The 13,612-nt window shown below is 40.6% G+C and overlaps 1 protein-coding gene across 5 annotated transcripts in view; it reads right to left on the reverse strand.

The window, feature by feature from the left end:
- nav1 (neuron navigator 1) overlaps positions 1 to 1,885 on the reverse strand; it is a 99,504-nt gene extending 97,619 nt beyond the window's left edge. For 3 of the 5 annotated variants that reach the window (XM_012970897.3, XM_031896820.1, XM_012970899.3), the window contains exon 1: positions 465 to 1,885. In XM_012970897.3, the coding sequence (XP_012826351.1) occupies positions 465 to 975 (511 nt within the window). In that variant the 5' untranslated portion in view covers positions 976 to 1,885. The remainder of the gene's footprint in view (positions 1 to 464) is intronic. The other 2 variants (XM_012970893.3, XM_002932137.5) reach the window with 1 other exon arrangement.
- Positions 1,886 to 13,612: the final 11,727 nt, after the last annotated feature.

Raw genomic sequence — 13,612 nt, forward strand, 5'->3', positions numbered from 1 at the left:
GTACTACACAATTTTCATATCTGTCATTACTTCTACAAAAATGGAAAAAAAACTCATTGCCAACATCTGAGTTCTTTTTTTTCTCCTTTTGCCCTTCCTAGTGATGTTGTAATGGCAGATTCTGTTAAAGCCTTAAAGAGGGGCCTGGATAAGTTCTTGAACAAGCATAATATCCAAGGCTATTGTGATATTAATATCTACAGTTAGTATTAATGTTTGTATATATGGTTTATGTATGTGTTGGTATAGATTGCTAAGTATTAAACTTGATGGTCTTTTTTTAACCCTTTGTAACTATATGCCCTCACTTTCCCTATAGATCTCCTACTTAAACCACTGTCCATACAACAACAGATATTAAATTGCTCTCATGCCATATTATATCTGCATTTACTCCTCACTTCAGTTTTTTTTTTTACTTAAAGCGCCTTTGACCCCAAACTTTCCCAATAAGTCTCACCTACCTAACATCTGGCTGAAAAGTAGCTGCTCCAAGTCGCCCAAAACAGTCACTACTAATTCGGGGTCCACCTTCAAGAATGCTTTCTTGTCTTCTGCAGCCTCTTTGCCAGGGTCCCCTCCAGCAGGGACTCCTGAAGAGGGCTCCGGTGCCTTGCTTAAAGGTTTTACCTCTGCATATGGGCCACGGGGAATACGGCTGGGGGTCCTAGGCTGCAGAAGAGAATGCTCTGAACGAGACAATGCCCTTGACATAGCAGGAGATGGTGGGGCAGCATTTTGGATCCTAGAAGAGTTCACAGCTGAGAGATCATCACACCAATCAGGGCCACACAAGCGTAACTTTTTTTCAGCATCCGTTAGCACCGAAAGATTTGTAAGAGAGCGTTGCCGGCGCAGAGGGGCACCTGGCAGGCGTGACTCATGCACCGCATTGGTGGGGCCACGAAAAACACGAAGTTCAGCAGAGCGACCAGGAACTGCCCCAGAGGGGGGCTTTACCTTCCTCTGCATCATAACGCCTCCCCTCCCTGAATAGTAAGGGGACAGGGGAGGAGGGATTGTTAGAATAGAGCCATCAGGGTGGGAGGGGATATGATCTGAGGGGTAGAAATGCGAGGGATGGGAGTTTCAATGACAGTGAGAGAAACAGGGTGAAATAAAGCAGGATAGGGAAAATGGACAGAGCTCATGCATCACACAGGAAGCAGAAGAGACGAATGGCAACCTTTAAAGATGGAAATGGACGACCCAAAGTGAAAATAAAATGTGGCTATTTTAAAAATAAAAATGAAACAGGAGACAATAGAGGGTAAAAGGGCTGCGAATCTTGCAGAGAAAAACGTTAGTAGGATTGAAGAGTATTGGTAGCGCAGAATAAGCAAGAACCTAGACAAAAAGAGAACGGCGGAATCATCTAATCGAAAAAGAAAAATGTACGATCCTTGCGTGAATGCTTCCTGCTTTTCCGCCACCACCCAAACGTATAGTCTGTGCAGCCTTTTGGTAGTAACGGTGCTTAAGCGCAGGGCACTCCCTCTGCTTTCTCCTTCCTCTACCTCCGGGAGGATGCTGCGAGAGATGGAGGTGGGAAGGAGGGAGGAGGAAGAGGGAAACGGGCGGAGAAAGCGGAAAGAGGGGATATGCTGTGTGAGGAATGGGAAATGCGGAAACGTGTATGAGAGGAGGAGGAACAGGGGACCCAAGGAAACGGAATAGAAGGAAAAGCAGAAAAAAGAAGTGACTGAGTGCAGGGGAGGAGAAAGTGACAACGAGGAAGAGGCAAAGGGCAAGGAAGCGCGACAGCTAGTGGGAAAGAAGGATGCTGTAAGTGAAAGCAAAGGAGACGGACTCGCTTTTTTTTGTTAAACATATGCCATTATTGAAGACCGAAGTCAACCGCACTTCTACCACTGCCCCAGCAGCAGCAAAACCAGATATTTCACTATGTTCATACCAAAGGATGCAGCTGATAGGGAATGCGGGCGTTTGCTTATACTGCTATACTTTAAGACCACACGAACAGTTGTTCAGTTGGTGCAGCTAAATTGGCCTTATTTAGAATAAAAAATGCAGTTAATTAAATATACATTAATCAACATGGATTCCGTTTACTTCGGTATAGTTGTGCTGGGCCATGTTTCTGTTTCAAATTTCATGCAGTTGTGCCTGTTCAAGAAGGGGGAATCCTGACTCTACCACTTCCAAACCATTGGGCAGTTCCAAGGTTCCTAAAGAGGGCAGCTTTATCAAAATGTGAGAGCCTTTACCACAGAAAAAATTCCCCAACTTTAATTTGACTCATTGATAAATACACTTATAAAAATCCCATAAGAATGAATAGAAAGTGGGTGAATTTTTCTGTGGTAAACTGTAATCTCACATTTTGATAAATCTGCCACTGAATGTTTGGAATGACATCAAAGGGACTTAAAAATTTTATTTGCATGCCGTTAGGTATAATGATAAAATATCACATATATATGAAAGCCAGGGTCTTCTGAACAGTTGAACCTCTAACATTATTATTACTAATTAGTATTACCAAGATATTTGGTAGGTCAAGACACTGAATTGAAAATAGTGCATGTTAATTTACAGATCTGATTTCAGCTACTGCAGTATGCAATGCAGAAAAAAGTAAAATCACTAAAAATCAAAGCAATGATGTTAATTCAGGGGAGTAACTAAAGGTGTGTGTGCTTAAAGGAGACATATTGGATAAATGGAAAAAAACGTAATTTTGTAGGCAATTATGAATAATATCCGGTGCTTGTTTCACTTTGTGCTAAAAATTAATCCTATCTGTAACAATGGCCCCTTTATTGGAGCTCCCTATAGATCCTATCACTTCTCTGTCAGAGTTTGAAATGAAGAGTGGGCGTGTCCTAACGGCCCCTGCCAGAAGCACAGTAGGAGGGGGAGAGCCAATCACAGCCCTGCAGTCACACAAGCACAGACAGGCTTTAGTTCCCTATCAGGTCAGCCTAGCTGCTGATTGGTTCCTATACTACAGTGCAGTGTACTGAGGGCAGCCGGCTCCCCAGCTCATCCAGAGAATTCAGCCAGCAGGAAGTAGAATGGATGGGCGGGGATAGTGGGGTTTTGGTTAAATTTCTCAATAAATCAGTCTGAAACACAACTTTTTTAAGCATAATCCTTCTATATCTAGAGGAGTATAATTCCCTGGTACATTCGTAATTTTCATAGGATATGTCTCCTTTAATAGAGAATGACAATATCCCAGGTTTTCACTGCTAAAATTAAGTCTGCCACACACAGACAGATTTAGGCTGCCAATTCGAATCCTTTAGACTGTTTCGGCAGCTTATATGCCCATGTATTGGGATCCATTATGGCCAACCCAAACAATTACTGGCCAAAAATCTTCCAGATGTCGATCAGACAGGCTTGATTTTTCCATCGGATCGGGGATTGCATTGGCTCATTGATGCAGTCCTCACTCCTTAGGGCCAATAAATCAAATTAGCCTGATATCGCCTCACCTTATGTGGGCATATCAGGAGAAGGATCCACTGAGTGGATCTTAATGTGTATGGCCATTATTAGAATGCACATCAATGGGGAAAACAGTTGGAGCAAGCAATATAGGACTTATTTAAGCAAATCTTTTTTTTTTATGATTTCCTTTTTCTATGTAATAATAAAACAATACCTGTACTTATTGAGGTATAATCAAGAACTGTTAAATGTAACTTTGACATGATGATAAGAAACTGAGAAAACTTTTGGAAAATTAATAAATTATTGAATTTATTTAATGTTTGGGTTTATTTAATGTTTTAGTTTTGTAGATTTCAAGTATACTTATGGCATGGAGTCCCAAATTAAAGAAAGATCTACTTATATGGAAACCCCAGATCCCAAGAATTCCACATAATAGATGTCATACCTGTATTCCTACAATATTGGCTTGTCTTGAGTTGATGATGGACTGATTCATTTAGATATACAGTAGGAGAGAGAAAGTACCTAAACAAAGGTTTTTCAGAAAATGTGTGTTTGCCACATTAAGGTGTCTTGGCCTTAGTCAGTGTAACAGTGTAAAAGGATAGGTTTGTTGCCTCCATATACAGAAGAAAGAATGCAGATTAAAGGGTTTTTTATTTGATTAAGCTAGTATGTAGTTTTTGCATGTGCCTATGTGGTTTATTTTATGTTTGTTTAAAACAGCCCAAGCCATTTAAATGAGAAGTGAAGGCTAGTAAAGAGTTAATCTCAAACTGCAGGCATACCTTCAGTTCTCTCAATAGTGCTCTTAATCTCCCCATATTTCACCTGTTGAGAAGATCTGTAGCCAAACAGGAAGAAAAAACGCTGAGCTGTATAAAGAAGACTCCCAGAATGCATCGCTCCTACACAGACACTACGACCAGCACATGCGCATTGAGCATCCCCTTGTGAGCGCATTTTCCATCTAACAAGCAGGAGCGGCTGGGGCAGAGTATTATTATTATTAACATTTATTTATAAAGCGCCAACATATTCTGCAGCGCTGTACAATAAGTGGGTTTCATACATTGGACATACAGAGTAACATATAAAGCAATCAATAACCGATACAAGAGGTGAAGAGGGCCCTGCCCAAAAGAGCTAGAGTAGGTCGCGCTCACGTCTAGGGGGAGGGAGAAGGGTCGTGCACGCGCGTTTCCTTACGTGGCGCCATGTTGGATATCCAACATGGTGGCCGCCATAGAACAACTACAGCGATTTAGAAAATCAAGAAGTGCAGGCAATATACTGGTTTTCCAGGTAAAAAAGGTAGCGATCAGCTACAGGGACATAAGGCCTTTCCAGTTATGGGGTCGCTTTATTAACCCTTTCCTCCTCCTTAAAGACAAAGTGGCCCTGCATAAATCTAATAACAGTTCTAATGAAGTTCTGTTTCAAAGCACTTCACTCAATAGGGACACTATACATACCATTTTGATTTCAGGTACTGCCGAAAGTTATGTTCCTTAGTAGAGGGGGTAAAAAGGGACTGTATGCTTCTAAAATGTAAAGCAAGATGGACCTTTAAGTTAGTTATGGATACATTCCTAAATGAACAAATTGAGTACCATAGATTCTTATGAATATAGATAAAACACAGGTGTATTGAGAATAATATGTTCCCTTCACCCTGATCCTCTCTGTTTGATGAGTATTGGCTTAATGTACCCAATTAGATCATAGGTCAGGCATTTATATGTGAATTATTGATTGTTTGTATTGAGTTGTAATTGTTTCCTTACACTATATATATATATATATATATATATATACAGGTATAGGACCTGTTATCCAGAATGCTCAGGACCCGGGGCTTTCCAAATAAGGGATCTTTCTGTAATTTGGATCTCCATGCCTTATGTCTACTAAAAAAATAATTTAAATATCATTTAAACTTTTTTTTATTGTTAACATAAACCAAAATTAAGGAGCTAAAATGGTTAAAAACACACCCTAGCCCATAAAAAACACCAGCAGCAGTATAGGAGGGGCCCCTCACTCCCCTCACTCACTGAATTTTCATTATCATGTATATAGTTCCACAGACTTCTAAATGGAAATTTCCAATTTTATGTTAATAATGAAAAAAAAATGTTTCTTTGTAAATGGCTTTGATTAATAGATATAGGCTAAGCAGGGGTTTAGTTCATATAGATTAAAGCTTGTTTGTTAAACATTTAAATATGTACACCCTGCAAAGCTAAGAAAACAAACATAAATTTAGGCTCCAACTCTTTAAAATTTGGGTTGTACCTTTATATTCTACTAAATGGAATGGAATTAAATCTGGATGTATAATGTTGGTACAAGTATGGGACCTGTTGTCCAAAATACTTAGGACCTGAGGTTTTCTGGATAAGGGATCTTTCAGTAATGTTGTGCAAAATCTGGCGATTTTTTCGTAGCGTTAAAACTTGCACGAAAAGTCACGCCTTTTTCGTAGCCATTCCGAAAGTTGCGCAAAATGTTGCGATTTTTTCGTAGCTTCAGTATGGTGACTTTTCTTGGGCCAGGTTGGAGCTGCAGGGTGCCATTGAGTCCTATGGGAGGCTTCCAAAATCATGCTAAGTCTGAAAGTTTCGGCCGCCACTTACGAGTGCTCAATACGAAAAAGTCGCGACAAGATACGAGCGAATTGTAATGGCTACGAAAAACTCGCGTTTTTTTGCGAAAATCGTATTGGTAACGAAAAAGTCACGACAATTTCCGAAAAGTAGTAAAGGCGCCGAAAAAATCGCAAAAAATACGAAAAAGTCGCAAAATGTTCGTTTTCCAATCTGAATTTTTCCAATTCTGATTCGAATTTGTGTCTTAGTAAATCAGCCCCTTAGTGTAGGTCCCCCAAGGATATCATCCGATACACAATACATGTGCCAATTATTCAACCAAAAAGATACGCTCGGATATACGCATGAAAACGTGAGATAATGCAAAGTCTTGCGTCTTCATGCATATATCGGCTACATGTGCCTGCACCCGAGCGTATCTCATTCATTCGGGTGCAGGCACATGTAGGAGGCGTAGGGCGGAATTTTCAGCAAGCGCTTTTCCGCTTGCTGAAAATATCCGCCCTATGCCTCGTGTGGCATTAGCCTTACATGTACTGGTATAACGTTGTCATGTTGCTCAAAATAGGGATCTAATACCTTGCATAATCATGACACCTTCTGGTGATTATTTGGAATTGCAAGATTTTCTTATTGTTTTGCTTGACCTGAATTTGGGGACGCTAGGTACACAGTAAAATGTGAAATTTAACCCACAAGTGCCTCACACTAGTTGGAGGCCTGCCTGCAAGTGAGTACAGGAAGCTCAGGGGTGGAGTAGTTGGAGGGCCAAAATAATGACATACAGGACAGGCAGCAAGGTTCAGAAGCGGGTTCAGGTTTAGGTCAGGAGGTAAACAGAATATAGTTGAAACAGCAAAGCTATGATCACAAGGTTACTTGAAAGCCAAGCAACTAATGCATGTTTATGATGCCATTTTAAAACCACGCTGACAACTACTTATAGGGACAGATTTATCAAAGTATGATTTTCGTACGTTTAAAAATCACGATACAAAAAAATTGTATCAAATACGATTTTTTTGTATCGTGCTTTTTAAAGTACGAACAATTCGTATTTCAGAATACGAAAAAAAACACTTATTACACACAATTTGCCAAGTGTACACACACATACACACACAATAATGCCTGTTTTTTTAAAAAAAAAATTGTAATTGTTTTTTTTTGCCTGAAAATTTTTTGTTGCCATTGTGAATAGTATATTCACTAACTGCACTGTGCAATACATTTTGTTTGTTATTTCAGGTGATTTTTGTGCAATTTCATAAAAACTACATTTAGCATAGCTATGTAGTTCGGTAGTTTTCCAGTAGAAAGGTGTGTTTACCCATTTTGGTTTTGAACTTTAAAAAAATATATGGTTTTCTAGGGTCTCCATGTTAGGGGGTGTTATGGCACATAATACACATACTGGGTGCTTATATTGCAGCAGATTGTCAGATGTGAATTTTTTTTGTGGGGCATATAATGGGGTAAATTGCAAGCTTTGAGACAATTTTCTGAAATTCCATAAAAATCACTACATATAGCTAAGCTTTGCTGTTTGGTGCTAACATAGTTACCCATTTTAGATTTAGTGGAATGTGTATTTTCTGGGGTCAACTTACTTATTTGCCACTTTTTTTGCACACATAAATCAGGAGGTGCATTTGTTGCTAGTAGAAATATATGCCATGAAATATGTATGCACTAACTTCCTTTTGGGGTCTCTAAATATCAGATATTTTTGTGATCCAATGCAAAGTGGGCATCAAACAGTTCAGTGGATCCTTGGCTTTGAGATTTAGGCTTTTTCTTGGTACTTAATGCTATGTGGGAGATAAGATGCTTGAACTACTGGAAACAGCTAAAGGAGTGAAGGGTCAAAGGTCACCTCCAGAAAGGTCACCTCAGAAAAGGAAATTGATTCAGTGCACCAAGCATAGAATAGCAGTACAGCATTCATCAGCTTCTGACAAATTTGTTCACCCCTCTCTGTGACATAATTTTTTATACCCTTGAATAAGCATCATTAGCATAAGTATTACATATTATTACCTTTGTAATATTATTGGTTAACAAATTAATATACAGAATAAAACAATTATTTTATTGGATTAGGTAAAATACATATATACTGTGTTGCTGCCACCTTCAGTGATTACCTTTATACAAATTTCGTACCTGCATGCAGCACATCTGCTACACTTAAAGGAGAAGGAAAGTCATTTTGGCATTTTATTGCCAATAGATTAGCCACATCAGTGCTAGCTAGAATGCTATAAGCCTGAGCATTACCTCTATGTGCTGGCTTATTTTTTGGAATTTACCTCAACCTTGGAAAAGACTTGTGAGGGAGGCAGCTGACTCTGAAACCTAAAATCATAAACTGATGCCCCAGTATAGGTAGGAAAAAACAATGCCATCAGGCCCCTAACTAAGCCTACATCTCCCGTGCCATCAGGGCAAACCCAGGACCCCGCAGCCAGGAGCGGGTCACCCCAATTGGCTAGGTTAACTTAAACCCCTGATGCTTAGCTAACTGCCACATCCCTCTCCCTTCTGTAAAAATTATAAGGAGTGTAGAGGCCACACACACCACTGACACTAGACACTTTGTAAGCAAGCCCAGTAAGGCGCACAAATGGGTGGACAAGTACTTGCCACAAAACCTGCTAACCGCAGCCTGGGAGGGCACATGGACCAAGGACAAACAAGTGATACCTGCCATAGCACCACTGTGTCCTACCTGAACCCGCAATGAGATATCAAGGACTCCAAATAAATGAGGTAATGTGCTTGGGGGGGAGGGATTAAAGATCTCATGGACCAAAACCCCCCAGTCCCTAGGATGCTTTCAGGCAAGCCCTAATGCTTTCCCAAAGCTAAAAAGAAAAATTTGTTTCTAAACAAAAAGACACCAGATTGGGCATAGGGTTGGGTTTTTAAAGCTTTGGGAATGGACCTTCTGGTGGGAGCAGAGGGGAGGGGCTATCCTGGTCAGTGTAAAAAGTGGAGTAAAACATTACCAGTGATATTGCTCAAAGCAGCCAATCCGATGATTTGCTTAGGTTTTCTAATTGTCGAATTCTAATAACTGATTGGTTGCCCTGGGCAACATTACCGGTAATGCTTCACTTACTTTATAGCTCACACATTTAGCGGTATATTTATCATGCTGTGTAAAAAGTGGAGTGAAGCATTACCGGTGATGTTGCCCAGGGCAACAAATCAGCAATTAGATTTCAACAGTTTGAAACCACAGCAAAGCATCTGATTGGCTGCTATGAGCAACATCACCAGTAATGTTTTACTCAACTTTTTACACAGCATGATAAATATACCCCTTACTGTACATCCACTAATTTGAGGGGCAAGTGGTATACAAAGTGCACTGGGGAGAAGAGGAAAACTCTGGTTAAAAAATGCAAATAGTGTAAAGGGTATACTAGTTGTTTAGGTTGTACAAAGATCATTGGGTACAGTGTGGAAGGGACAGTATTTTGAAAGGGTTACAGCATACAACAGCACAAGATTTTGTCAGATCATCCAAAATCTGATCCCCACAGCTCTGGATCATGGTGTTTGGTTATGCATCTATATTCAACAGTCTGTATTCCAATGAGAGAACAAGTCTTTCAGCACTATCAGATTTTATCTTTTCAGATGATTCTTTTTCTTTTTTATCTGTTTCATTATATTTTGACCCATGTGCATAAATCTGACTTGTAGGATGCATTCTCTCGATCTGACACCATCCTACAAAATCTGCAGTTTAGTAGTTTATCTCTTACAAAGATCATACTGCACATTACATCTCATGTATTAAACAGTTATTATTACAATTGAGGGGGTTGGCAAATATTTCACTCATATTCTTTCACTGGAAAGAATGGCATTTACAAGTACTGTATTTGCAAAAACTAAAAGGGACATCAATGAGTATTGATATTTCAAGTATATCTAGAGAGCTGAGAGTGTGGCTCTCTATAATGGAAATGTCTTTAAAGAAAAACTAATGCCTGGGAGGCCCATTCCCACAACTCACATTGTATGAAAGGCCACAGGTCCCAAAATCACTGCATTTTTTATTATAAATACCTTGGCAGCTGGTAGAAAGGCTACATTTAATTCAGTCTCTCAGAGCCATTCTCCCGGCCCTCATGTTGGCCACAACTAACTGGTTCAGTAGGGTGGTGGCACAATAAATGAGGTCTTGGATTCATTCTTTTAATATTCTAGGATAAATCTAAACTGCAGAGAAGGCATGCAGCTCAGATTTCATATAGCCTGCAGGTGAGTGGGGTGTTACTAAAGAGGGTTTCATTCACTTCTCTAAAAGGAAAAATATGCTTGATTCCTTTCCCTTGGTATAATAGCAAAGCCAAAGTCACATGGCCAAGTCTGTAGTTAAAAGGTTGCCAGTGACACAGGATATAGTACTTAAATGTTTAAGAAAAGTTAATATGAACAAACTCCCAGCACCTGATGTAAGACAACCCACAAGCAAATCAACAACATTCAAGATTATGTTCTGGAGAATGGTATTATAAGTAGTAAGTAATCCTATTTATACATGGATAAAGAACTGGCCAAAAGACTGTGCAAAGTAAGTAGTTGGTACAGTAAAAGTAGTCACAGAGGGAGTGGGTACATTCTTTAAATGGGCTAGGGTTTTTATTGTTTGGTGCTGCAAGGGGTGGTATTGGGGGGTAGTATTTACTCATACAAATTCATCCTGGATGTCTTAACATTGCAATAGCTCTATGCAAACTTGCAAACTTGGTATCTAAGTGAACTGCAACAATTCTATATCTGAAAATACGCAATCTAAAACTTGTTGAGATCAAGTAGAAGTCAGTGGCAGATGTCCCTTCTCTTCCCTGGAAGATCTTTCTTTCAAAGAGTTTTTCAGAGTTTTGACGCTGGCTTTTAAAATACTTGCAGTCAGTGCTTGTCAAGTCGAAAAATGTAAAGTTTTTGCATCTTTTCTGTGACTTTTTCCCATGTGTTTTCAGTTCAGACTTTTTAATAAATGTCAGACATTCGTGGAAATGAATATATCCTAATTTTAAAAAGAAAAAAATAGAGTTTTAGAAAATCTGCCTCTCAGTGTTGATAAATGTAAGGTTATGCATTTTGGATTCAGAAACATGCAAGTCACTATTCACCAGCAGAAAAGGCCTGAAAGGTAATGTCCTCTATTAAAAGGGCTATCATTTTACAGGAGGAGAGGGCAAGGTCTCATGATCACCAGTGCTCAACACAGTGAAACAATGTGTCTCTGTGGCCCCCCCCCCCCACACAATACAAAATTTGGGCCCCCCACCAGAGGTGTTTCTGGCCCCTGGCTACCATTAGGAGGTCTTTCAGAAGCCGCCCCCTCCAACCCTGCACTTAAATTTCCTAACTTTGGAGCAGGGTGAGGTGGGGGGGGAGCTTCGCTAGTGCAGAGGGAACCCCTGTTGCCACGGGAAGACCCCTCCTCCCCAGGGCTCCCTGTGGCCTGGTAGTTGTGCATTTATTACTTTGTCATACCCCATTGCAACTTCTTGTTCCCCATGATGCATTGATATATTGTGTAAATGTATAATGCAGGGCATGACTAGTCACAAGGTAATGCTCTATGTAATGACACAGTGACACAATCTCTCATGAGAATTGCTGGTGCCATCTTAAATCTGCAGCCACATGTGGTAGTTACTATTATGTTTGCAGAGCAATTAATACTCAGCCAGTGACAAAAAATCCTCTGAAATGCGTTGTTTGAAGTTTTTATGCTTATGGCAAATGCAAGTGATTGCTATTTGGTTCATGCAAATGAATGCCATATGAATGAATTATTTGCATAATTATGCAGTAGCAGATTTTTTTAAAGCACAGCATAAAAAACACATATTCTGTATTATAGAGGGACCACACAATCAACTTCATGCTTTATTCACCTTTCTATCCTTCAAGGGGATTTGAGGGCATTCATTTAGATCATAAAAAAAGAAATTCCATCTTAATTTTTACAGAAAAAGCTGTGAAGCTGTAGAATTCTCTTCCCGAGTAAGCAGATACATTAGATCAGTGCTGTCCAACTGGTGGCCTCTGTATGCACTGCCTGCCCTATGCTGAATGTGTGTATGGTACACACAGGCAGCATAGGGCAGGCAGAGTATGGCACACACAGGCAGCATAGGGCAGGCAGAGTATTGCACACACAGGCAACATAGGGCAGGCAGAGTATGACACACACAGACAGCATAGGGCAGGCAGAGTATGGCACACACAGGCAGCATAGGGCAGAGTCTGTCACACACAGGCAACATAAGGCAGGCAGAGTATTTAACACACAGGCACCATATGGCAGGCAGGGTATGGCACACACAGGGTAGGGCAGGCAGAGTATGACACACACAGGCAGCATAGGATAGGCAGAGTATGGCACACACAAGCAGTATAGGGCAGGCAGAGTATGGAACACACAGGCAGGGTAGGACAGGGAGAGTATGACACACAGGCTGGTATGGTACACACAAGCAGTACTCTGAGTTTGTTAGCATTTGGAGGGGTTAGCATTTGCTGGGGGTTGCTGTGCTATCCACACAGGAGGAGAGGGCATATGAATTTAAGGGTATGTCTTAATATGATATAATATAATTTGTTCTACATATGAATGAAGGGGGATATCCCTACAGTGAGCACCAATCATTTGGGTTTATGCTGCGCTACCACCATTAGTGTGGGTATGGTCTTAAAAGCTCTTGTGGTAAAATGGGTGTGGTTTAAAGTGGGTGCAGTTTAAAAAGGGGAGTGGTCATTATTGGCCAGAAAATTTCAGCCCCCGGTGCCACAGAAGTTGGACAGCACTGCATTAGATTAGGTTTCAGAAAAGGGTTCAATGCCTTTTCCGCAGGTGCAAAAATACAAGGTTTCTGGAATTAACTGTTAACTGAATGATCCAAGTTGATCCAAGGGCTGGTCCCTTACTCCTTTTGGAGTTAAAAATATTTTTTTCCTTTCTGAGGCAAATGGGAGGCAGCTTCAGATGGAATTGTTTTGCATTCCTCTGGATCAGCTAGAAGTAGGTTTCACTTGGAGAAAAGGATGAATGTAGCTTAGGTAATCATATGCATATGTGGTATTAACAATTAAGAACAAAAAATCAGGAGAATGCTAAGTGACCCCAGGGAAATTGCCACCACTATTGACAAATTCTACCAAAACCTATACGAATCCACAGCCTCCTACACAACCCCACAACTCCTACAATTCCTAGACAATATTCCTATCCCCTCCCTCTCTCCAGCAGAGAGAGCCTGGCTCAACACCAGCTGAGGTGCAACTAGCCATACAGGCCCTACCCTCCAACAAAACACCTGGCTTGGATGGGTTACCCCCAGACTGGTATAAAGGGCTGGCAGAAATAATACCCCCACACCTCCTAGCCACACTCCAAGATGCATGGGACACCGGTGCTCTACCTCCATCCTTCACTGAGGCCCTAATTGTGGTCATCCCCAAACCAGATAGGGACCCTACACCAATATCCTTAATCAATTCTGACGCCAAAATACTGGCAAAAATAAAAAAAGGTGGTGGAG

The sequence above is a fragment of the Xenopus tropicalis genome, chromosome 2 (assembly GCF_000004195.4).
Source record: "Xenopus tropicalis strain Nigerian chromosome 2, UCB_Xtro_10.0, whole genome shotgun sequence".
In the NCBI taxonomy this organism is placed as follows: domain Eukaryota; kingdom Metazoa; phylum Chordata; class Amphibia; order Anura; family Pipidae; genus Xenopus; species Xenopus tropicalis.